The 22,768-nt window shown below is 50.7% G+C and overlaps 1 protein-coding gene across 2 annotated transcripts in view; it reads right to left on the bottom strand.

The window, feature by feature from the left end:
* The window catches only part of Sdk2 (sidekick cell adhesion molecule 2), a 322,728-nt gene that overhangs the window by 113,274 nt on the left and 186,686 nt on the right, over nt 1-22,768 (bottom strand). For both annotated transcript variants that reach the window (XM_045159211.1, XM_045159212.1), the window contains exons 4-5: nt 15,289-15,436; nt 6,894-7,027 (exon numbers count right to left, since the gene is read on the bottom strand). In XM_045159211.1, coding sequence (XP_045015146.1) covers nt 6,894-7,027; nt 15,289-15,436 — 282 coding nt within the window. The remainder of the gene's footprint in view (nt 1-6,893; nt 7,028-15,288; nt 15,437-22,768) is intronic.

The following is a 22,768-nucleotide window of genomic DNA, read 5'->3' as shown; positions in this document are numbered from 1 at the left end:
CCTTCTCAACACATCTTGAGTGGGGCGTGGTAGTGCTTGCCTTTAATCCCAGCACTCAGGAGGCAGAGCTAGGAGGATCACCATGAGTTTGAAGCCACCCTGAGACTACACAGTAAATTCCAGGACAATCTGGGCTAGAATGAGACCCTACCTTGGCAAAACAACAAAACAACAACAAAACCATCAGCACATCTTAATCGGTACATGTCAGAACGCAGGAGGTTCATGAACCAGGCAGGGTCTTGTCCTTCTGAGGAAGATGTCCTATGAGGAAACCACATCGATTCCAACACCTTAATGACGGAAAGAGACCCATGACAGAGGTGGAAGGAAGCCAGGCTGGGCTGGGTCAGCTGTCCAGGGTGAGCACCTGTGCCTGGCACACAGGAATGTTCTGCAGGGGACAGTCCTCTTCCCGTGTTGGGGAGAAATATGCCACTACCCCAGGCTGAATGACGGTCTCTGGTATTACTGAAGATGGGAATCACAGAGCCAGGTAGGGGGTTCCTGACTGAGGGAAGCATATGTAATCAACCTCCAGAGACTAGGCAGAGCCTTCAGCAGCCTAGGGTGGCTTCACAGGGGACACTGGACTGGAGTGGGTCACAGAGAAAAGCAAGAGGGAAAAAGGGGGCATTCTAGAAATACTTCACAAGTGAGGGTGTGGACACAGGGCTGGGAAGTCCTCAAGGAAGGAGGATGAGGAGGTGAATGAGTGAGGGTGTGGACACAGTACTGAGAAGTCCTCAGAACCTGAGGATGAGGAGGTGAGTGAGTGAGGGTGTGGACACAGTACTGAGAAGTCCTCAGAACCCGAGGATGAGGAGGTGAGTGAGTGAGGGTGTGGACACAGTACTGAGAAGTCCTCAGAACCCAAGGATGAGGAGGTGAGTGAGTGAGGGTGTGGATACAGTGCTGGGGAGTCCTCAGAACCAGAGGATGAGGAGGTGAGTGAGTGAGGGTGTGGACACAGTGCTGGGGAGTCCTCAGAACCAGAGGATGAGGAGGTGAGTGAGTGAGGGTGTGGACACAGTGCTGGGGAGTCCTCAGAACCAGAGGATGAGGAGGTGAGTGAGTGAGGGTGTGGGCGCTGTTCTGGGAAGTCCTCAGAGCTGGAGGATGAGGAGGTGGAGGTCAAACTCCTCACCAGCTTGCTGCCCCTCCCCAGACCTCTCCTGTAGGCTCTGGGAGAAGGACTCCATGGTTCTAGGGCTTCACCTATCTGAGCCCAGATGTGATCTCCGAATCCTCAATGCAGTGCGACCAGCTCATCAGGGCCGCCTCGTGACCTGAAGCTCCTTTCCCATGTCTCTTGAAGAGGTGGAAGGAGCCTTGCTTTGGAGAGGTTGGGTGGGATGGGGTGACTGAAGACTATGAGCTCAGCTTTGGACTGGAAGTCAAGCTCATGGCACAAGCTTTAGTGATGATGGGGAGGAACTAGCCAACAGGCACGGTGATGTCTGGAGGTAGCAGAAGATGATGAAAAGGCCATGATGGTTTAGCAACCGGATGCCTAGAGATTGGAGAACCCTGGGGAAACCAGATTTCCAAGAGAGATGTGTTTGGATTCTGCTATGTTTAGGCCTTGGCTTCTAACCACTTAGTCCATTCTGCTTCAAGGTTGTCCTTGAGCCTCTGTCCGGAGCATGAACTGAATAAAGCTGCGCATCTGCACTGTGAACACCGTTTGTGTTTTGTTGTGCTGGGTATCAAACCTTGGACCTCGTGTATGCTAGGCAAGTACCACCAGGCTATAGCTGCAGTGATGCATGTCTACATTATGCCTGATCTATCCTTCACCCCAGGAGATCACGGGAGACGTGGTGACCTAAGGAGGTCATTCAGCATAGCACCCCCAGCAGACAACGTGACAGCCAGCTATACACGGCATAGGGGAGGCACACCAACCCTGGAAGCTCCTGCCACCCTTCCCCCATGCACAGCCTCGACTCACGGCTCCTCACATACAGGCAAGCTGTCCGGGACTATTTCCATTGCAGTGACAAGGGACACGTACTGTGATCCATTCCAAGTTGCCTCAGTGAATCCCCCCCCCCTACCCCGCAGCTCTGCCCTAAGCGTCAGGCTACAGAGGAGGAAGCCAGGCCCAGGGACATGTGACTCCCCCAGCCTCTGGTGCTTTGTGCATTGCTGAAGGGCTGCTCGCCCCTTCCTGGGCAGATGGGCTGGATAGACACTTGCATTCCTGATCAGGGTACCCAGTCCGTGCAGTCCAGCCCATCCATCATCCAATGTGGGTCACAGAGCCATGTGTGCTTACCAAACTCCTGAAATGTGGTTGGTACCCCCTTTGGTTTAATGAGATTTAATTTTAACTAATTTACATTTAATTACAAATGGATCCCCAATTTGGTTATTAGAACACTTTTAATAGCAAGTGGAACAACTTGGGCTGAAGACTCTACCTTCTTAGCTGTAAATTTTATGAGATCTAAACACGGATCACGTATTTCAGATGAAGATTTAGCATTCAAATTGAGATGTGCTGTAAGTATAAAACAGTCACAGATTTCAAAGAGTTAGTATGCAAAAACCGATGTCAAATGGCCTGTTAATATATTCCATACTGATGATATGTTAAAAGCATATTTTGGATATGTTGGATTAAATAAAATATATTAATAAAGCGAGTTCTACCTATTTTCTTTTATTTGGTTAAAATGTGCAACCAGAGCCGGGTGTGATGGCACGCATCGTTAATCCCAGCACTCGGAGGCAGAAGTAGGAGGACGGCAGTGAGTTTGAGGCCACCCTAGAACTACGGAGTAAGTGCCAGGTCAACCTGAGCTACAGGAAGACTGTACCTCAAAAACAAAACAAAACAAGCAAAAAAAAGAAAGTGGGGCAAGCAGGCATTTGCTCTGCAAGCCAGCTGACCAGAGTTCAGATCCCCAGCAGTGCATGTGTCTATAATCCCAGTGCACCCAGAGCAATGGGGGGCGAAGCCAAGAGAATTCTGAACCTTGAGGGGTCAACTCTGACCCCCCCCCCCGTGTGCTCAGTGATACACATGCAAAACGGGGCAACCTATCAGGTTGCCATAGTGCGCGCCTGTAATCCTAGCCGTTGGGAGGTGGAAGCAGGAAGATCAAGAATTCAAGGTCTTCCTCAGCTACAGGGGGAGTTGAGGCCAGTCTGGACTCTGTGAGACACTATCTCGAACACACACCAAGACAATTAAAGTTACGTGTATGGCTCAGGTCACATTTCTACGGATCAATGCAACTCATTCCTAGGCGTGGAATTTCAGGACTATGATATTACCAGGGGCAAAAGCAACTTCTGGGGTCATCACCTGGCTCTTTCCTCCCTCGTTTCTTTTTTTAAAATTTTTATTTATTTATTTGAGAGTGCCAGACACAGAGAGAAAGACAGATAGAGGGAGAGAGAGAGAATGGGCGCGTCAGGGCTTCCAGCCTCTGCAAACGAATTCCAGACCAGACGCGTGCGCCCCCTCGTGCATCTGGCTAACGTGGGACCTGGGGAACCGAGCCTCGAACCGGGGTCCTTAGGCTTCACAGGCAAGCGCTTAACCGCTAAGCCATCTCTCCAGCCCCTCCCTCATTTCTTAAAATAGTTCACTTATTTATTTGAGAGAGAGAGAGAGAGAGTGTGGGGGGGGAAATAGGTACACAAGTGAGACACATATGTGGGTCCTGGGGACTCAAACCTGGGTCTTTAGGCTTTGCAAGTCCTTAACCGCTAAGCCATCTCTCCAGCCCTCCTCCTCCATTTCTAAGAGCAAGGCTCCTCCAAGGGCTGCTAAGAACCGCCTGAGAGGAGCCTGGGATGGAGGAAGAGGGAGAGGCAGAGGCGGATGTGTGTGGCTCCCCTGCCCTCCCTTCGAGGCAACTGAGGGGAGCCTGAGTTGCTGGTGGGCGAAAAGTGGCAATTGCTCCTGGCAAACTGGCTGGCAGACAGGAGGGAGTGGGGAAGCGTGTCAGTGCAAGCACAGGGTTTTGAAGTGCAATCTCTCATGGGAGGGAAAATTAGCTAAAAAATCAGCCGTTTTGCCCTCTACAAATCCAGTACAAATTTTGATCTACCACAAATCACAGCAAGAGCGGAGAAGTGAAGGAGCACTGAGGCCCAGACAGCTGGGAGGGAGTTAGATGGGCAGATAGGGGGCATAGAATGAGTCCTGTGGCCTCTCCTGAGAGGTCTGGAGGGCTATGGTGGCTTGATATAGAACTGAGTGAGGAAGGTATGGTAACTTGAGATGTTAGAACTGAGTGAGGAGGTCTATGGTAACTTGAGATGTTAGAACTGAGTGAGGAGGTCTATGGTAACTTGAGATGATAGAACTGAGTGAGGAAGACTATGGTAACTTGGGATGATAGAACTGAGTGAGGAAGACTATGGTAACTTGGGATGATAGAACTGAGTGAGGAAGACTATGGTAACTTGAGATGTTAGAACTGAGTGAGGAGGTCTATGGTAACTTGAGATGTTAGAACTGAGTGAGGAGGTCTATGGTAACTTGAGATGATAGAACTGAGTGAGGAAGACTATGGTAACTTGGGATGATAGAACTGAGTGAGGAAGACTATGGTAACTTGGGATGATAGAACTGAGTGAGGAAGACTATGGTAACTTGGGATGATAGAACTGAGTGAGGAAGGCTATGGTATCATGAGATGATGGAACTGAGTGAGGAAGACTATGGTAACTTGGGATGATAGAACTGAGTGAGGAAGGCTATGGTATCATGAGATGATGGAACTGAGTGAGGAAGGCTATGGTAACTTGAGATGATAGAACTGAGTGAGGAAGGTATGGTAACTTGAGATGATAGAACTGAGTGAGGAAGGCTATGGTAACTTGGGATGATAGAACTGAGTGAGGAAGACTATGGTAACTTGAGATGATGGAAGTGAGTGAGGAAGGCTATGGTAACTTGAGATGATAGAACTGAGTGAGGAAGACTATGGTAACTTGAGATGATAGAACTGAGTGAGGAAGACTATGGTAACTTGAGATGATGGAACTGAGTGAGGAAGGCTATGGTAACTTGAGATGATGGAACTGAGTGAGGAAGACTATGGTAACTTGGGATGATAGAACTGAGTGAGGAAGGCTATGGTAATTTGGGATGATAGAACTGAGTGAGGAAGACTATGGTAACTTGAGATGATGGAAGTGAGTGAGGAAGGCTATGGTAACTTGGGATGATAGAACTGAGTGAGGAAGACTATGGTATGAGATGATAGAACTGAGTGAGGAAGGCTATGGTAACTTGAGATGATGGAAGTGAGTGAGGAGGACTATGGTAAATTTGGGATAACTGAGTGAGTGACGACCCAGTCATCAGAGAGTAGCTCCTTCCAACTCCTAGGAGGAGGAGCTGGGTTCTGGAAGAGGGGCACAGAGCAAGGGTTCCTTGATCTTGGGTCTCAGGTAAGCTGAGTCACACAGGCAGCTGTCTGGCTTTGATGTGGACATGGCTTTGATACTGCCTTCTTTCTTTATTTTTTTGACAAGGCCTCTTTCACGTACTCCAGGCCAGCCTTGAAGCTGCCACGTAACTGAAGGTGATGGTGGATTCTCCTGCCTCCAACTCTCCAGTCTTGGAATACAGACATGTATTGCCATGCCCAGTTTACGCAGGGCTGGACCTCAAACCCAGGGTTTTTCAGTGCATGCTAGGCCACCACTCTACTGACCGAGTCACATCCCTGGCCCAGAGCTTCCTCTTAACAAATCACTGCATTCTGATCACCGAGAACTCAATAGAAAAAACAAATCTATTTATCTCCATGAATAATTCCTTTTCCTTTGAACTAGCTCCAGTTTAGGTCAGAGTTGGTTTGCACACAATGGCTTCGCCCACTTTCAGATTTCTTTCTAGCCATACTCCTGGAACCTGGGGAGAAGGAAGGAATCACTTGTGACTATGGGACGGGGTGACATTGGAGCTTGGAAAGCCCAGAGAAGGGAGATCAGGACTGGGAATGTTCTGGGCACTGGCAGACAGAGGCCAGGGCCCAGGAGGGTAAGGCAGTCCCCGTTGGTCGTCCACACACAGCTCACTGCTGAGGGATGTGCACCAGTGTGGCATGGTTAAATGAGACTTGCTTTGGGAGCGGGAGAGGCACAGATGTGGAGGGATATGAACATCTGGCTCGCCCAGCTTGTGTGTTGCTCAGCTTCTGCAGGAAGTGCTGGTCTTGTTCCCTGCACTTGGGTTAGTCTTGGGAGGTCACCCTGGCTACCTGTCCCACCATCTCCCTCCTCAGGACGAGTCCCGAGGGGCCAGTGTGGCCGGGAGAACAGGCTCAGGCGGACATCCCTGCTCTCATCTCATCCAGATAAGTATCTCTCCGTCTTTGAGCCAGTCATGCGTCCCTTGTGGGCTCAGCTCCTGTGCCCCTCTCTGCCAGAGAGCTGGCATGTCTGAGGACAGGTGGGAGGTGGGAACTTGGGGGACAGCCAGTTGTAGGGCCTTCCTGGCTCCCATGCAGAAACACCAAGACAGACAGCGTTGTGTATTTCTTTAACAGGGAGCCCCCAATCTCCCGGGGTGCCCTTTCCACCAGCATGTGAGCCCAGGGTGCTGACACCCACCCATGCACACACTTTGCTCAGCCTCGGGCGGCCGTGGTGACAGCTAAGCTAAGCAGCTCCTCTCTGGGAACAGCATCGCGGGCTCCTCTGTCACGATAAAGGCTTCCTTCCAGAACTCCGTTCTCTCCTGTCTGTGCCCTGCACTGGCTCCCCTCACCCCCCCCACCCCGCCCCATCTTGTTCCCCCCCTCTTCCTTGGGCATCCCCACTATTCCATCTTCCCAACTGGCCCCCGGAGCACCATTTCTGAGATTTAATGACCCGCTTTCTTCCGCTCAGTGGCAGTCCCGGGTCCCGCGCTTACTCACTCTGCACCGCAAGAGTGATGGGCTGGCTGGTCTTGTTGTCCCCGTTCTTGTCGTTAACTGCCTGCACATAGTAGCGACCCGCGTCGGGGGCCACCGTGGACAGGATGACGAGGGTGTTCTCCAGCGTGATGGCTCTGGGAAGAGGAAAAGCATTCTTTTGATGGGGACCCGAGGGGGCTCGGAGCCAGGGAGTGTGACTGACGACCCCAGGGCGGTAGCCTGGCCATATGATCTATCTGGGTGGGAGGAGGAGCCAGGCTTACATCCAAGCGCTATTCCAGCCCTGCCACGACCGCTCACCAGCCCAGCCATGGGTTCGCAGAGACTCCACCATGCTAAGGCTGGCACCCTCCATACCCCAACAGTGCCCCTTCGCCTCTTAAAGGACGAGGCTTCCCCTGCCTCCACCCCAGGGCGGGGTGGGGGGGCTTTTCCATGAGCCCTCTTGGAATTCTGTCCTTGCCCATGTCTCAGCCTTGATGGCTTTGTGAGGCGATCTTTACATCCTGAGAATCGAAGCACCAAACCAAAAACAAAAGAAGGTCATGGAGTGAATGAGCGAATGGCAGTGAGTGATGAGTGACAAGGCTGACCTCAGAAACAACCAGAGACACTCCAGAATCAGCGTCTTAATACCACCCGGGAAGCTGTTCATTTTAATTTTGCATGTGCGTGGCGTGCAAGTGTGTGCATTATGTGTGTGGGTGCATGTGTGCACTTGTGTATGCACAGGCCAAAAGTCAATGTTGGGTATCTACCTCCACCTTAGTTTTTTTTTTTTTTTAAATTTTTATTTATTTATTTATTTGAGAGCGACAGACACAGAGAGAAAGACAGATAGAGGAAGAGAGAGAATGGGCGCGCCAGGGCTTCCAGCCTCTGCAAACGAACTCCAGACGCGTGTGCCCCCTTGTGCATCTGGCTAACATGGGACCTGGGGAACCGAGCCTCGAACCAGGGTCCTTAGGCTTCACAGGCAAGCGCTTAACCGCTAAGCCATCTCTCCAGCCCTCCACCTTAGTTTTTGAGATTAGGATTTCTCACCAATTTTTTAAGGTATTTTTTCTTTCTTTTCTTTCTTTGTGGTAGGGTTTTGATCTAGTCCAAGCTGACCTGGAATTCACTCTGTAGTCTCAGGGTGGCCTCAAACTAACTCGCAGCAATCCTCCTATCTCTGCTTCCTGAGTGCTGGGATTAAAGGCGTGCATCACCACACTTGTTTTCTTCCTCCCTCCTTCCCTCCCTCTTTCTTTTCTGTCTTTCTGTCTTTTCTTTTTTCCCTTCTCTCTCCTCTCCTCCCCTTCTTCCCTCCTCTCATTCCCTTTCTTTTACTTTCTAGAGAATGGGCGCACCAGGCCCTCTAGCCACTACAAATGAACTTTAGATGCATGTGCCACCTTGTGCACCTGGCTTACCTGGGTACTGGGGAATCGAACTTGGGTCCTTAGGTGCCTTTAAGCTGGCCATCAAGGCCAGGAGATATTCCTTCTCCACCCCTCTAGCACTGGGAGTACAGGCAGGTTTTACAGGGGTGCTTGGGATCTGAACTCAGGTCCTCAGGACTGTGCACCAAGCACTTTACTGCCTACGCTGTCTCCTCAGCCCCTCTACGTCCGTATATAAACAGACTCCAAAGCCACAGGTCACCTGAAACATAAGACTTCTGGGGGTCATATGTCTCCAGTGCCCTCCGTGGGGATCAGTTTCTCCCCCTTAAGCTTGTGAGCACAGGGATCTATAGCGCTGAGTCACAGGACAAGAACAGACAGATGTTTTGCTCCCGGCCAGTTGCCTTTCCTGCTTCTTATCACGCAGGTCCTCCCTGGGGCCAGGTGTCCGGGCAGAGAATAAGGAGCAGAAGTCCCCCTTAAACGTGAGCCAAGTGGCTCTTGGAGCTTTGCCCACACCCGCTCTGCCGGACTCCTTTCACCCACCCTCCCGATGCCAAACAAAACCATTAGTTTGCCAAGTCTATCTCCAGATTGTAATGTGATGTGCCCGAGACAGCTGTTAAACATCCTTAATGTTAGTTTAACAAGGACAAATCCAGTTGAATTCCTTTCAAATTTTCCCATTAGGTGAATGTTACAGAGTTTTAAACAGCCTCTCGAATAAACATTCCGACTATTGTCTCTCTGGCCCAGCTCTCTCCCAGCCTGGCTGTGTTGGGTGCACCCACACCTGCTCTCTGTGGGACACTTCACACCATCAGTACAGCTCTGGGCAGTAGGGAGGTGTGCTCTTCTTCCCAATGGTGATGGGACTTGAAGGGTGCCTCAGTTTTCCTTCTGGAGAGTTCTTTTTATTTCTAACTAATGAGGTGGCAAGAAGTAGGTCCAGAGCCAGATGTATATGTGTGTGTGTGTGTGTGTGTGTGTATCATGTGAATGTGTGTGTGGTATGAATGCATATATATGCATGTTATATGTGTGGGCACATGAGTGGGTGCCCGTGAACACTAGAGGTTGACATTGGTGTCTTCCTTGACTCCTTGAATGCTCTCCACCTAATTTATTATTATTATTATTATTATTGTTGTTGTTGTTTTTGTGAGGCAGGGTCTTGCTGTAGCCCAGGCTGACCTGGAATTCACTATGGAGTCTCAGGGTGGCCTCGAACTCACTGCGATCCTCCTACTTCTGCCTCCCCAGTGCTGGGATTAAAGGCGTGCGCCACCACGTCCGGCTGTTATCTGCCGGTTAAACTCTGTGACTGAGTTTTATTTTTGTTATCTCATCTTTTCTGGGACTGTGGATAATTCATTTTATGGGCACACTTGGGTGGAGGGGAGGATTACTTATGAAGGAAGGAGTAATGGGTCGGAATTTCCCTGGAGTGGGGTTTACTCCCTTTTTTGTTTTTCCTCCTTCTGTTTTAAAATATTTTTATTTTTATTTATTTATTTGAGAAAGAGAGATGCAGAAAGAGAGAGAGAGAGAGAGAGAGAGAGAGGGAGCACATCAGGGTCTCCAGCCACTGCAAATGAACCCATGTACCCTCTTGTGCATCTGGCTTATGTGGGTGTTGGGGACTCGAACCTGGGTCCTTTGGCTTTGCAGGCAAGCGCCTTAACCACTAAGCCATCTCTCCAGCCCTCTTTCTGTTTTATATAGGGCCTTCTAGATGTGTCATGGTGTCAGATGCATGATGGGAAGGGCATCTCTGCAAGGCCAATGCTAGGTAGGTGTTGGCATGAGGAACAAAGCACGGGAAGAAATCATGTGACTGACCTTTCTAGGTCAGTGGTTCTCAACCCACGGTGACTCTGCCTTCTAGGGGACATTTGAGAATTTCTGGACAGCTGTGGTTAGCATGGCTGTGGGGCGCGCCACTACAGGAGACATGGGGGTGGCCCTGAAGGCAGGGTGCCTGGCTCTGAAGTTCACAGTGGAGGTGAGTACTACAGTCCTGGTGTACCTTGAATGTGCTGGCGAAGGCTTGTCCAGGTGCACGCACTGGAATAAATCTAATTCCAATGGTGAAGTAGAAAGATGGTGGGAACCACAAATGGCCATGGCTGAAGAGGTGGGCCATGGGAGGTGACTATGTGTGGGTGAGGACATTAGGATGGACTCCTGAAGGCTTCATAAAAAGGAGAGAGATCAAGCTGGGCGTGGTGGCGCACGCCTTTAATCTCAGCACTCTAGAGGCAGAGGTAGGAGGATTCCCATGAGTTCAAGGCCACCCTGTGAGACTACATAGTGAATTTCAGGTAGCCTGGACTAGATGAGACCCTACCTCAAAAAAAAAAAAATAAAAATAAAAATAAAAAGAAGGAGAGCGATCAGAACACACATACACACTCACTCTAGGTCTATGTCTCTTGACATGTATGTGACACCCTGTACCACCTTGGGACACTGCCAGCAAGGTCATGACCAGGTAAGGCCTTTATTTATTTGCAAGCGCAGAGAGATAAAGAGAAGAGAGACAGAGGGGATGGGTGCACCAGGTCTCCTGCTGCTGCGAATGAACTCCAGATGCATGCATGCCTCCAGCTTTATGTGGGTACTGGGGAACTGAACCTGGGTCTTTAGACTTTTCAGGCAAGTGCCTTAACCACTGAGCAATCTCTCCAGCCCATGGATGCCTCCAAAATCAGGAGTCAAGGTGCATCTCTTCACTTTACACCTTAGTCTGTGGCGTGGTGCCGCGTGCAGTACAAAGTAGACTATGTCACGGTGATGGCCTGTCCAAGGCGACGTGCTCAGCTGTGGCTTCTGGACAGCCAGGGACACTCTGCAGCTTCTTGGTCCGGGTGTGGTATAGAGGAAGGGGTGTGGACACCTCCAGCCTTGCACCATGGAAACTTCTGCACCGTCCTCATGGCTCTCTTCCAGGGTGACCTGCTTTGGCGCTGGTAGAATGCTCGTAACCTGGACCCCAAGTGACTGGGTGGGGGAAACGCTTCTCCTGTCCCTTGCCCCAGGTCAGAATTTGCATGGGCAAAACCTCCCTCTCTATGGCACTAGCTCACTGGGATGTGGGTCTGATGAGCATCGCAGCTGTCACTGCCTTCCCCAGCGCCATGGTCTGGGAGCCACAGGGCATGGGAACTCGTCACAGGGCATGGGCTCGAGTTCTGGATGTGAGTCTGACGGAAGGTGCTGAGGTCCTATGACTTGCCTATCAGAACCCAACAGGAGGGGAAGGAAGGTCCCGGGGCTCCCAGCCCTCTGCATGTTGACTGTCCCCCTTGCAGGGTAGGTCACCCTGGAAAGACACTATGCCTCACTTCTATGTGTAGCTGTTTGTGGCCCTGAGGAAGGTCTCTAGCCTGTGGCACCCCCAGATGCACCCACACTGAGAGAACCCGAGGGAGCGCGCACAGCAGAGCACAATTCTAACGCCCTGGTCTTAGTTCACTGGGGCCCAGCCCCACTCTCCCCTTCCACGCAGCCAGCCTCTTCTCACAGCTCCATGGGGGCCCAATCTATAATTTAATTAAGGCTAGACCAAGTCATTCTAGAACGTGCGCAAAGCCCCCAGCACGCGTCTCTGTTAGGAATCTTGTCCCTTTTTCAACGGAGATCTTGGGGAGGGGGGCTGGTGAGGTGGCCCTAATCTGCGTCCCCCCCGACGGTAAGAGGTGCACTTCCTGAGGCGGCGAAGGCTCGCATGCCCTGCCCAGCTCTCTGGCTGACAGAGCTCATCAGATACGGAGCTTGGGCATGCAGACACAGGGGACTTGCTTGCAGGGATCCTTCCCGCTCTGTTATGAATATTAATCCTCTGTAATTACTGAGATAAAACCACCCCGCTGCTCCAGCACACACTCGGTAGGAGTGTTTATGAGAGTGGGCAGGAATGGCGTGTGTAACAGGGAGGGTGTTGTGTGTGCTCGTGCAGAAAATGGTGGTTCTGTCCTGCTGCCACGGAGCACTTGAGAAGCGGGTGAGGATGGAGGGTGGAAATCAGAAGGCAGAAAAGTGTTAGAAGAGGACGGTGGAAGAGAGGCTGGAGCAAGGGATTCATCTGCTTCTGTAAATGTACTGGGTGAGTGCCAGCAGTTGCCAGGGCAGACATTACTAATCAATCATGATGTTCTTCCCTATGAATAGGGATGAGGCCTCAGAATCCTTTTTTTTTTTCTTTTTTTTTTTTTTGGTTTTTCAAGGTAGGGTCTCACTCTAGCTCAGGCTGACCTGGAATTCACTATGGAGTCTCAGGGTGGCCTTGAATTCACGGCAATCCTCCTACCACTGCCTCCCGAGTGCTGGGATTAAAGGCACGCGCCATCACGCCCGGCTTCAGAATCCTTCTTGACTCTGTGTTTCAGGCAGCCATTACCCATTGATTGGCTTACAGGATGCTTTTATCAGTCTACCTGGGGCCTAAGAGATAAACTCAGAAAGGAAGTTAGGACGGGCTGGGACTCATCAACCTGCCCCAGCACCCATGTGGTAGAGCGTTCCTCTGCTACAACATGATCTCTACATCCATGTGATGGGTGAGTCATTCTGCTGCCTGCTGAGCCCTCGTAACTCACACAGCAGCAGTTCACCCTGTTAGGTCTCCACACGCCATGCCCTGTGGCAGCTGTCCTCTCGTGCACAGGACTACAGGCAGAGCGCGGAGAGACACAGCCTCTCGCTTCCGTGCTCTGCCTCAGCTCAGCTCTGATGGAGGGCGTGCCGGCCGGGCCTTCCCACGTGTGTTTCTGCTTCTCTCCTGCTCTTCCGCACCTCCCAGGGAACATGCTGGGCCAGTGTGCTGGAGGATGAGGCATGGGGAGCGCAGACTAGCCATCTGTCATCTTGCATGAGGCCATTCCAGGTTAGTCAGTAGCCAGACAACCCCTGATAAGTGATCCCAGCTAAGACCAGAAGCCCACCACAGCCTGGATCACCAACCTGCAGACGCCTGTGAAAACTAGTAAGTGTTCCATGTGTTTAGCTCCACTGGGATGTTTTGTTACACAGCATCACCGTGGCTGTGGGTTGCTGATGCATACTCAGTGATTCCCCACACTGGCTGCATGTTAGAATTTCCTCTGTGTGTGTGTGTATGTGTGTGTGTGTGGTGGGCAATTCCAATGCTGGGGGCTAGGGAGATGGCTCAGTACATAAAGAAAGCACTCATGGCCTGGAGAGATGGCTTAGTAGTTAAGGCATTTAACTGCAAAGCCAAAGGATCCCAGTTTGACTCTCCAGGACCCATGTAAGCCAGATACACAAGGAGGCATATGTACCTGGAGTTCATTTGCGGTGGCTGGAGGCCTTGGCACACCCACTCTCTCCCAATCTCTTTTTCTCTTTCTCTCTCAAATAAGTAAATAAATAAAATATATTTTAAAAAAGCACTCATTGTTCAAACTATAGTCTCTGATTCATCACATGCTGATGCCAATGGAAGGGTGGGAGGCAGAGACAAGAGAACTTTCTGTAAGCTTGCGGCCAGCACAGCACAGAGAAGAGCAGAATGAGAATCCACAGTCCTCTTGCCTCCAATGAGGTGGACATCAAGGACCAGCCTCCAGATTGTCCTCTGATCTCCACATGCATGCTGTGTGGCTGCATTCACACATCAACACCACACACATGCACACGCACTCACACTCACAGAAATAAAGAAGCTAATGAGATCTGATGGCCAAACCCTATCCCATTTCATTCCTATCAGTGTCTTAGGCAAGAACCCAGGAATCTGTATATTTCACACTCCCCAACAAGTTAAGCTCCTCAGGGGTTCGCACTGCCAAGCACTGTCCCAGGACCAGCTCTTTGAAGCATGGTCCCTCGTTTGTGTCCCGGTCCTGGTTTGCATGGGTTCTTCACGGAAGGTGCGGATCAGAGAGTCAACTGGGAGTCGGCAGGGCTAGAGCGCGCTGCACTTGGGACCGTCCCTTCATTGTTGGGACAACAGGGATACAGGCAGCCCCGCCACAGAGCCATTGTGCTATGCATCCAATAACGGATTGCGAAGCTGCTACTGTCTGGATAGGTAAGAGAACAAGATTGAGCCAGTCCCTGAGCGTCTCAGGGGGCGCAGCTGCCTGGTGGAGAGGGGGGCGTTTGAGTGTGGGTGCCCAGCGCCATCTGAGAACTTGGCAGCTGCTCAGTTACCACAGCTGCCATCGCCACGTCCGGCTACCGTTACTCCACTCCCATCCATGGACTTAATGCTCCTCCTAGGCAGGTCTGCCCAGGCCTCCCTCCATGCCCTGCAGACCAGTGAGGGCTCCATGCAGCCTTTGGGAGTCCCAGGTCCCAGGAGGAGCAGGATGGGTAAAGGCGGTCTGTTTAGGAGCAGGGGAGAGCTAGCATTGCACAGGGCTTGGGAGTTCTGGATTGAAGAGGCTCAGGAAATGGAGGGGGGTGTCTGCTGGTTGCTGGGGGAGGTGAGAGGTGTTGGCTCTACCACTGTGCCCCCAAGCCAAGCCCATATGGGAGGCCAGAGGCAGATGGACAGAGTCCTTGTGCTTGCTGAAAGGGCTGTGTGTGTGTGTGTGTGTGTGTGTGTGTATGTGTGTGTCTTCTCATGAACTCCACACAGCCAAAACACACACCCTTGTGCCCCAGCACACACCCAGCCACACCCAGACAACACAAACTCCTGCGTCATCCTAGCCCCCCGCTGGGGTTGATGGTCACAGACCTGGGCCCATCACCTTGGAAACAGCACCTGTGCATGTGTGTGTGTGGGTGTCTTAAATCCTCCAGGAAGCAGGAAGATTTTCCAGCGGAGTGTGATGGGAATGCCTAGGTCCTCACAAAACCAAACTCTCACCGGCCGAGGAAGCACCCAGGCTGGTTGTTGTCCCACAATTGCTGAAAAAGCTTTCTCTAGGAAGGGTGCTCCTCAGCATGGCAGGGGGACCCTATCTGGCCTCAAACCTCCTCCTTGAGGGCCAGCCTCCCTCTCCCGCCCCCCGGACCCCCAAGCAGAGCCTCACATGCGGCTGCTAGGCGGGATCTTGCGGCCATCGCGGAACCAGGTCACCTGCGGCCGCGGGAAGCTGGAGATGCGTGGCGCTCGGATGACCGCGGCTTCTCCGTGGGAGACGCTCTGGGGCTTCTCACCCTCCTCGAAGCTCCCCATGTCTGCAGGGAGAAGGGGTACAGGGGTCAGAGGACTGCTGCGCGATCAACAGGATGACCACAGGGAGGGGACCGCTGAGCTTGGAGCATCACCCCCCCCCCCCCATCCTCTAACCCATTACTGTAACAAGCTCCGCTTTGGCATTTGGGCTCCATATCATGCCCACATGTTCTGGACTCAATTGATTTGCCCACTAGCCACAAGAGGCAGATTATTATTTCATGTGTTTTACAATGGAAAAAGCTGTGCAAATGAGCTCAAGTAAGTTAATTAACCCATCCAAGGTTACACAGCAAGGGGAAAGGGCAGAGCCAGGTTTTCAACTCAGATGTTAAACTCTAGTCTGGGCGGCTTCCTCCATCCCTGCCCCGTGCTTCTGGTTCAGTGCGGCATTAGGTTGTGGGGTTCCCGGGTGGATTTTTGGGTTAGCTTTCTGTACCCTCAGGTGGGGGATGGGTGGGCAGGATGGAGGGAGTGTGGTCTGTGCTACTCATAAATGGCCACAGGAGTGGTGCATGTGTGAAAATAAGCAGCACACTGCTCTTTCTAAAATTTTTTAAAAAATATTTTATTTATTTATGTATTTATTTGACAAAGAGGAAAGGGGGGAGAGAATGGGCGCACCAGGGCCTCCAGCCACTGCAAACAAACTCCAGATGCATGTGTCGCCTTATGCATCTGGCTAACGTGGATCCTGGGGAATTGAACCTGGGTCCTTTGGCTTTGCAGGCAAATGCCTTAACTGATAAGCCATCCCTCCAGCCCTATTTTTTTTTTTTTTCGAGGTAGGGTCTCACTCTAGCCCAGGCTGACCTGGAATTCACTTGGTAGTTTCAGGGTGGCCTTGAACTCATGGCGAACCTCCTGCCTCTGCTTGGCATTAAAAGCATGCACCATCACAAATGGCTTTCTTTATTTTTTTAAATTATTCTATTATTTTTAATTTTTGTGCATGCGTGTATGTGTGCATACGAGTGTACATGTGTGTGCATGTCTGTAAGTCAAAGGAAACCTCTGATGTCATTTCTTCTCAGGTGCCACCTGTCTTTTATTGGGACAGGGTCTTTCATTATACGTGGAACTTACTGGTTAGTCTAGAATGGCTGGCCAGTGAATCCCAGCGGTCCTCCTGTCTCTCCCCCGACAATCCAGGGATAATAAGTAAGTGCTACCGTGTCCACCTCTTATGTGTGTTCTCGTGTGGGACTTGAGTTCACATGCGTATGTGGCAAGCACTTGACTGACTAAGCCATCTTCCCAGCCCCAGCCCCATACTGCTTTTTTTTTTCTTTTTCTTTTTTTTTAAGCATGGCCACCCCTTGGTAGGTAAGGAAGTGAATGCTCGCCCTAGTTCTGCTATTCCATCAGCCAAGAGGAAGGCAGAGAATACAGGTAACACATAGGTGTGTTTTCTGGTCCTATGTGCCTACTGGGCTGGGCTGGGGGGAGAAGGACTGACTATGACATCAGTGACTTGGAGAAGGGCTCTAGGAAGGATACCTTCTCTCCCATTTTCCCATGTAGTTCATGAGGCCGCAGCCCAGGCACCCTCAGGTGCCAGTCAGATGTGCAGTCTCAGGCATCCTGGGCACACACGATATGAGACTATATTCTCGCAGTACACCCTTGAAGGGTGTCCATGTTCACTAGAGCAGGCAGCAGCTGCCCAGGTTGAGTTAAAACATATAGTGGGTAAAATGCTTATTGCGTAAGCATGAGGACCTGAGTTTGGGTCCCCAGCACCCACATACACCAGGTGGGGGGGGGTATAGAGATATGAGAATTCCCTGGGGTAAGCTGGTTAGCTAATCAAGCTGAATCAGTGTTAGCTCAAAGTTCAAGGACAGACCCTGTCACCAAAAATAAGATGGCCAGCAACTGAGGAAGACACTTAACATTGACTTCTGACCTTTGCATACACGCATGTGTGTGCATACTTACACACACACACACACACACACATGCTCTGTACCCACATGTGCACCCATATACATATGAACACACACGCACATCTGAATACCACACATACATACACATGCAAAAAACAAAAGCTGTTGAGCGTTCCTGCCTAGAGCCCCCCAGCAAACATCAGCCCCCATCCGCCAACCTGCCACTATCATATGCTTGGTCCTGGGCTGACCAGACTAGCAAACCATGTGTACTGAGGATGAAGACCATGGATTTAGGGGTTCTTAATTGCTCCTTTGTCCAGTGGTCCCCTCCCTGACCATAGAGCCACATATCCTAAGCCATCTGGACTCCTATCGTGGGGGGAGTTTTTGGCTAACTCCTAACATCATGGCCTCTTCTTCCTCCCCTTGCCCATTGTGGTCATTCATCTGGCTACACCTCAGAGTTCTCTCGGGAGCTTGTTCCTTTCCCAGAATTCTTGGGGTAGGTGGGTCCCACATCGGTCGTCCTAAAACTGGTCAGCCACCAGCCAAACTTGCAAGCTGCACTCCTGGCTGAAGGTAGCCTGGGATTCTTCTGCTGTCTTGCATCTCAGAGTCATCAGGGACTTGGCAACCCCACCAGGACCTGCCCCGTATCTTCCCTCCTCCATGGGGCATGGAAATCTATGTATCCAAATAACCCCTTCCTCAGTTAAGGGGCCTCTTGTTGAGTATTGAGTCACAGCAATTCAGAAAGTAGCTAACACAAGTCTCATGAATCTTCAAGGCCCAGGTCCTTATAGCTCCTGTCAGCAAGCGAGCCTCATCCCTCTAGCCACTGACAACCAGCATGGCTTCCAATTATCCAGGTCTGTTGCAGTCAGGTTCGTGTTGCTGGTAGAAACCACCCAACAAAGAACAGCTTGTGGGCAAAAGAGGTTTATTTAGGCTTAAAGGATCGAGGGGGATGCTCCATGATGGCAGGGAAAATGATGGCATGAGCAGAGGGTGGACATCACCCCCTGGCCAACATCAGGTGGACAATAACAACAGGAGAGTATGCCAAACTCTGGCTTGGGGAAACTGGCTATAACACCCATAAGCCCACCCCCAACAATACACTCCCTCCAGGAGGCGTTAATTCCCAAATCTCCATCAGCTGGGAACCTAGAGTTCAGAACACCTAAGTTTATGGGGAACACCTGAATCAAACCACCACAAGGTCCCTCTTACACACTGTTCCATGTTGGTCTTCTGATCACGTGGCTGAACTACTTGAAGCCTGTGGTATCTCTTAATTGCCCAAGGAAGGTCTAGACCCCCTTGTGAGGATTCTTTCATGTACCCTCCCTCATCAGACCCCAAGCAACCTCTCTTGCCTTAATGCCCACCCATTGAATGCCCTACACCCTAGCTCCCACGACAGGGCCTCTGTTTTTGCTGGGCCCTTGCCTGGAATGATACTGGCACAGTCCATGACTCACCGAGGTACTGTGGCTCTCAAGCATCCTGCATGACGGAACCAATTTAGTATTTCAAAAAATAAGCCTCACTGTTGGCATCTTTGCTCTAACTTTGGCAGAAAGTATGTTAAGCATAGCTGCAGAGACTTTGAGAGCTCAGTTCAAATCCTAGCTTTGTTACTTGTTAGCTATAACCTTGTTGTTGAGCCTTAATTTCCTATCCTGGGCAATGAAAAATTAAGAGAACATTCCTTCTGGGTTGCACCGAAGGTTACATGAGATAATATATGTATGCCAAATGACATCTTTCTTTTTTTAATATGTTATTTATTTATTTGAGAGAGAGGCAGATGTGTGTATATATATATATATATATATATATATATATATATATATATATATATATATATATACAGAGAGAGAGAGAGAGAGAGAGAGGGGGAGAGAGAGAAGGTGCACCAGGGCCTCAAACCACTGTAAACGAACTCCAGATGCATGCACCACCTTGTACATCTAGCTTACATGGGCACTGGGGAATTGAACCTGGGTCCTTGGGCTTTGCAGGCAAGTGCCTTAACCGCTAAGCCATCTCTCTAGCCCCCCCCCCCAAGTGACATCCATGTCCACCCTCAGAATGGGACTCATAGTCCTCTCCCATATGCCTTTCTTTGACTCTTGGGAACTTGAGATGGCTCCACCGACAGAACATTCTGGAAGCAATGCTATATGGCTCTCAAGGCAAGGTCGTCAACAGGATACAGCATCCCGCCTGGCTCTGCTCTTTAGACCCTCGCCATCAGAATCCAGTCACCACGTTATGCTAGCCTGAGCACATATGGGAACAGCCCAGGTGGACAAGAGCTGAGGTCCTCAGGTGAGAGTCAACACCAACACCAGAGACCTGGCCCGACGTGCGTGCTTCACCTGCAGCCTTCACATTGTCCACGGAGACCTCAGTCATCACAGAGCAGGAGCAGCTGTCCCCACTGGGTCCTGTCCTGGTTCCAGAATCACAGACTTTGCGAGCACCATGAACCATTGCTCAACACTGTTATATCCTGGGGTGATTTGTGACGCCACCATAGAAACCAGAAGAGTACATAAAAGTGCTAAAAAATGGCACCTAATATTTTCAGCAGTAAAATATTGAAATCCTGTACATTTTTCATGGCTCAGCTTAAACATTACTTCCTCAACAAACATTATCCTAAACCATCCAAAGAGAATTAAAAAGCAGACTTGTCCAGCAAGCCCATGCTGGTTTTCTTTCTGGGCAGACTTCTCATGCATTATCTCATTTAAGCCTCCCGTAACGTGACAAGCTCAATTTTAATGAATATGCATTTTTAGTTGTTTATTAATTTCTATTACTTGGCTCTGTCTATAAAAATTACATCAATAAATCATGCTGATTTTTGTTCCTACAGTAATTTTATCTATTAAAAAAAAACTTTCCACAGAACTCAGAAGATATATTTAAACAATTTAAAGCAATTTCATGGTAATCGTGTCTCTTTCTCCTCGCTCTCTCTCGTTTTATTAGCTTCGTTTGGTCGGTGAGGAAATGGAGGTTCATGGAGATCGAGTGGCCAATCCAGCATTAAGCAGTTAAGGTCTGGCCCAGAGCCACTTCCCTTCGCGTGCCCTCCCTGCCTCACCCGTGCCCCAGATCCTACGTGGAAACCCTCCACGCTCTTTCCTATGTGGTCAGCTCGGGGAAGCTGTTGTCTTCATGAGCAATTCCCTACAGGAAGGCTGTCTCCTCACTCTGCACCCAGGAGGTTCTGTCTAACTTCCACATCTCTCTATGAAGCCCCACTGTGTGTCGGGGGGGCCCTGTGGGAGGTTCTGGAGAAAGCCTGGTCCTCAGGGAGCTTCCAGGGTGGCTGGGGGGACACATTTGTGACAACTCGAAGGAAGGAAGGGCAGGGTTCCTCTGTGAAAGGCTGCGGCCGAACCTACTTCAGGCTGGCAAGCGGGTGAGGGTCTTTTGAGCGGAGAATAAGGAGCTGGGGTACCTGCATGTGTGTGTGTGTGGGGGGGGGCTGGTGTCCAGAAGGGAACCAATCAGGTGTGGGGTGGGAGAGACGGTGCAGCCAGAAAAATGGATGTTCAGCAAGCCAGGGCTTGGCTCTGTGCTTGGATGAATGGAGAGATGGGATGTATGGCTGAAGGAATGGATGGAGGAATGGGCTGAGGGTGGGATGGGCAGCCAAGTGGATGAGTGGGTGGGCAAATGGAGAAAGGGATGGAGACATAGGTTATAGACACGCATTTCTGCATGTTGGGGATGGATGGTTTTATGTATGTGTGTTATCTGCACATATGGGTGGACGGATGGCTGTGTGTGGGTGTGCATGCATGTGTGGGGGAATGGATGGTTGTATGTAAAGGTAGGTGATTGTGTGTGTGTGTGTGTGTGTGTAGGGATGGTTGTATGTAAGGGCAAGTGGTTATATGTGGGTGTGTATGTTTATGTGGTGGGATAGATGTCTGGAGATGAGCAGGTTGGCATGTGTGAGGGCATGGACGGTGCACACATACATGTATTGTGCAGTGGGATGGACGGAGGAAGGAAGAGTCCAGCTGGCCTTGGTCTGTGTATTACATGGGCTTTTCCTCCACCTCTCCACCCCACAGCCTCCTAACCTCACTGTGGCTCTCAGGCCCCAGATGCCTTCCCATCCCTGTGTATTGTATGGCCGGGTGGGCTCTGGGCTCTGCTCTGGGAGCCCTGGCCCAGGCAGGCGGCATCTATCCATCTATCTATCTATCTATCTATCTATCTATCTATCTATCTATCTATCAGCGTGCAGCTGCCACGTGCCCACAGCCAGAGCTGTGCCGAGTCCAGTGGTGGGAAGCTGCTGAGGGAGTCAGACCAGTCTGCCGATGCAGGAACCCTGGCCGAGGTAGGAAGCGGGGAGTGTTGGGGTCCAGAGACCCCCGGGGACAGTTCTCATGCTCAGGCAGACGTAGATAGGGTTTTACTCCAAGTAGTCCCTGAGGGGCTGCCAGTTCAACTGCCTGCCCACTGGGCTATGCCCTGAAGAGTGGGGTCAATCTTCCCAGCAAAGTCCCCCCAGAGCAGAGGAGTGTGGGCCTGGGGTTCAGCTGGATGCGACCTAAGCTTCATGCCTGACGCTCTTGTCACAGCTTCAAAGGGGCTGTAATGTAAGCATTCCCCGTCATCATACCATCTTGCTTTGACTTATTTTTAAATCATCTTAAAATCATGAGATAGGCCATGCCTATAAAAATTAATATAATTACATGTATAATTTAAAGAAGCATAAAATTGACACCCCTGTGCCCTCCGCTGAGCTCAAACAGCAGAATACCAATGATTTCTTGGCAGGCCTCCCTGGGCGCCTCACCATCCTGTTCCACCCTTTCTAGGGTGACTCTGTTCTGTGAATATTGAGACTCCTATGCCTCCCCCGCAAATGAGCAAGCTCTCAAGCCACCCAAGGCTAATTCAGCCTGCTTGCCAACTTTTTTGTTTTATTTTTTCAAAGAGAGTGAGGGCAAGAATGAGAGAGAGGGAGAGAGAAAGAATTGGGATGCCAGGGCCTCAGCCACTGTGCTCAAACTCCAGACACTTGCGCCACCTAGTGGGAATGTGCGACCTTGTGCTTGCCTCACCTTTGTGTGTCTGACTTACGTGGGATCTGGAGAGGTGAACCTGGTTCCTTAACTGCTAAGCCATCTCTCCAACCTGTTTACCAATGTTTACAGCTGAGATTACTTCGTGTTTAGGTTCCTGTGACAATGCAGATTGGAGCCAGCCACCCCTTCAGTGCCAAACCCAGCTAGCAGAACAAGGGTTCTAGGAGCTGGGTCTATGTCCCTTAGTTCCCCAGATTCAGTCATTTTCATGTCTGCTTGGCATTCCCTGAGCCTCTCCCTGCCCTCCTGCCACAAGGGCTGTAGGGACCTCTAGGGCATGTGGGATACACACATGGCAATTTTGCTAATC

The sequence above is a fragment of the Jaculus jaculus genome, chromosome 9 (genome assembly GCF_020740685.1).
Source record: "Jaculus jaculus isolate mJacJac1 chromosome 9, mJacJac1.mat.Y.cur, whole genome shotgun sequence".
Taxonomy (NCBI): Eukaryota; Metazoa; Chordata; class Mammalia; order Rodentia; family Dipodidae; genus Jaculus; species Jaculus jaculus.
Note: the sequence above shows the minus strand (reverse complement) of the source record. Positions and strands in the feature narration are given on the sequence as shown.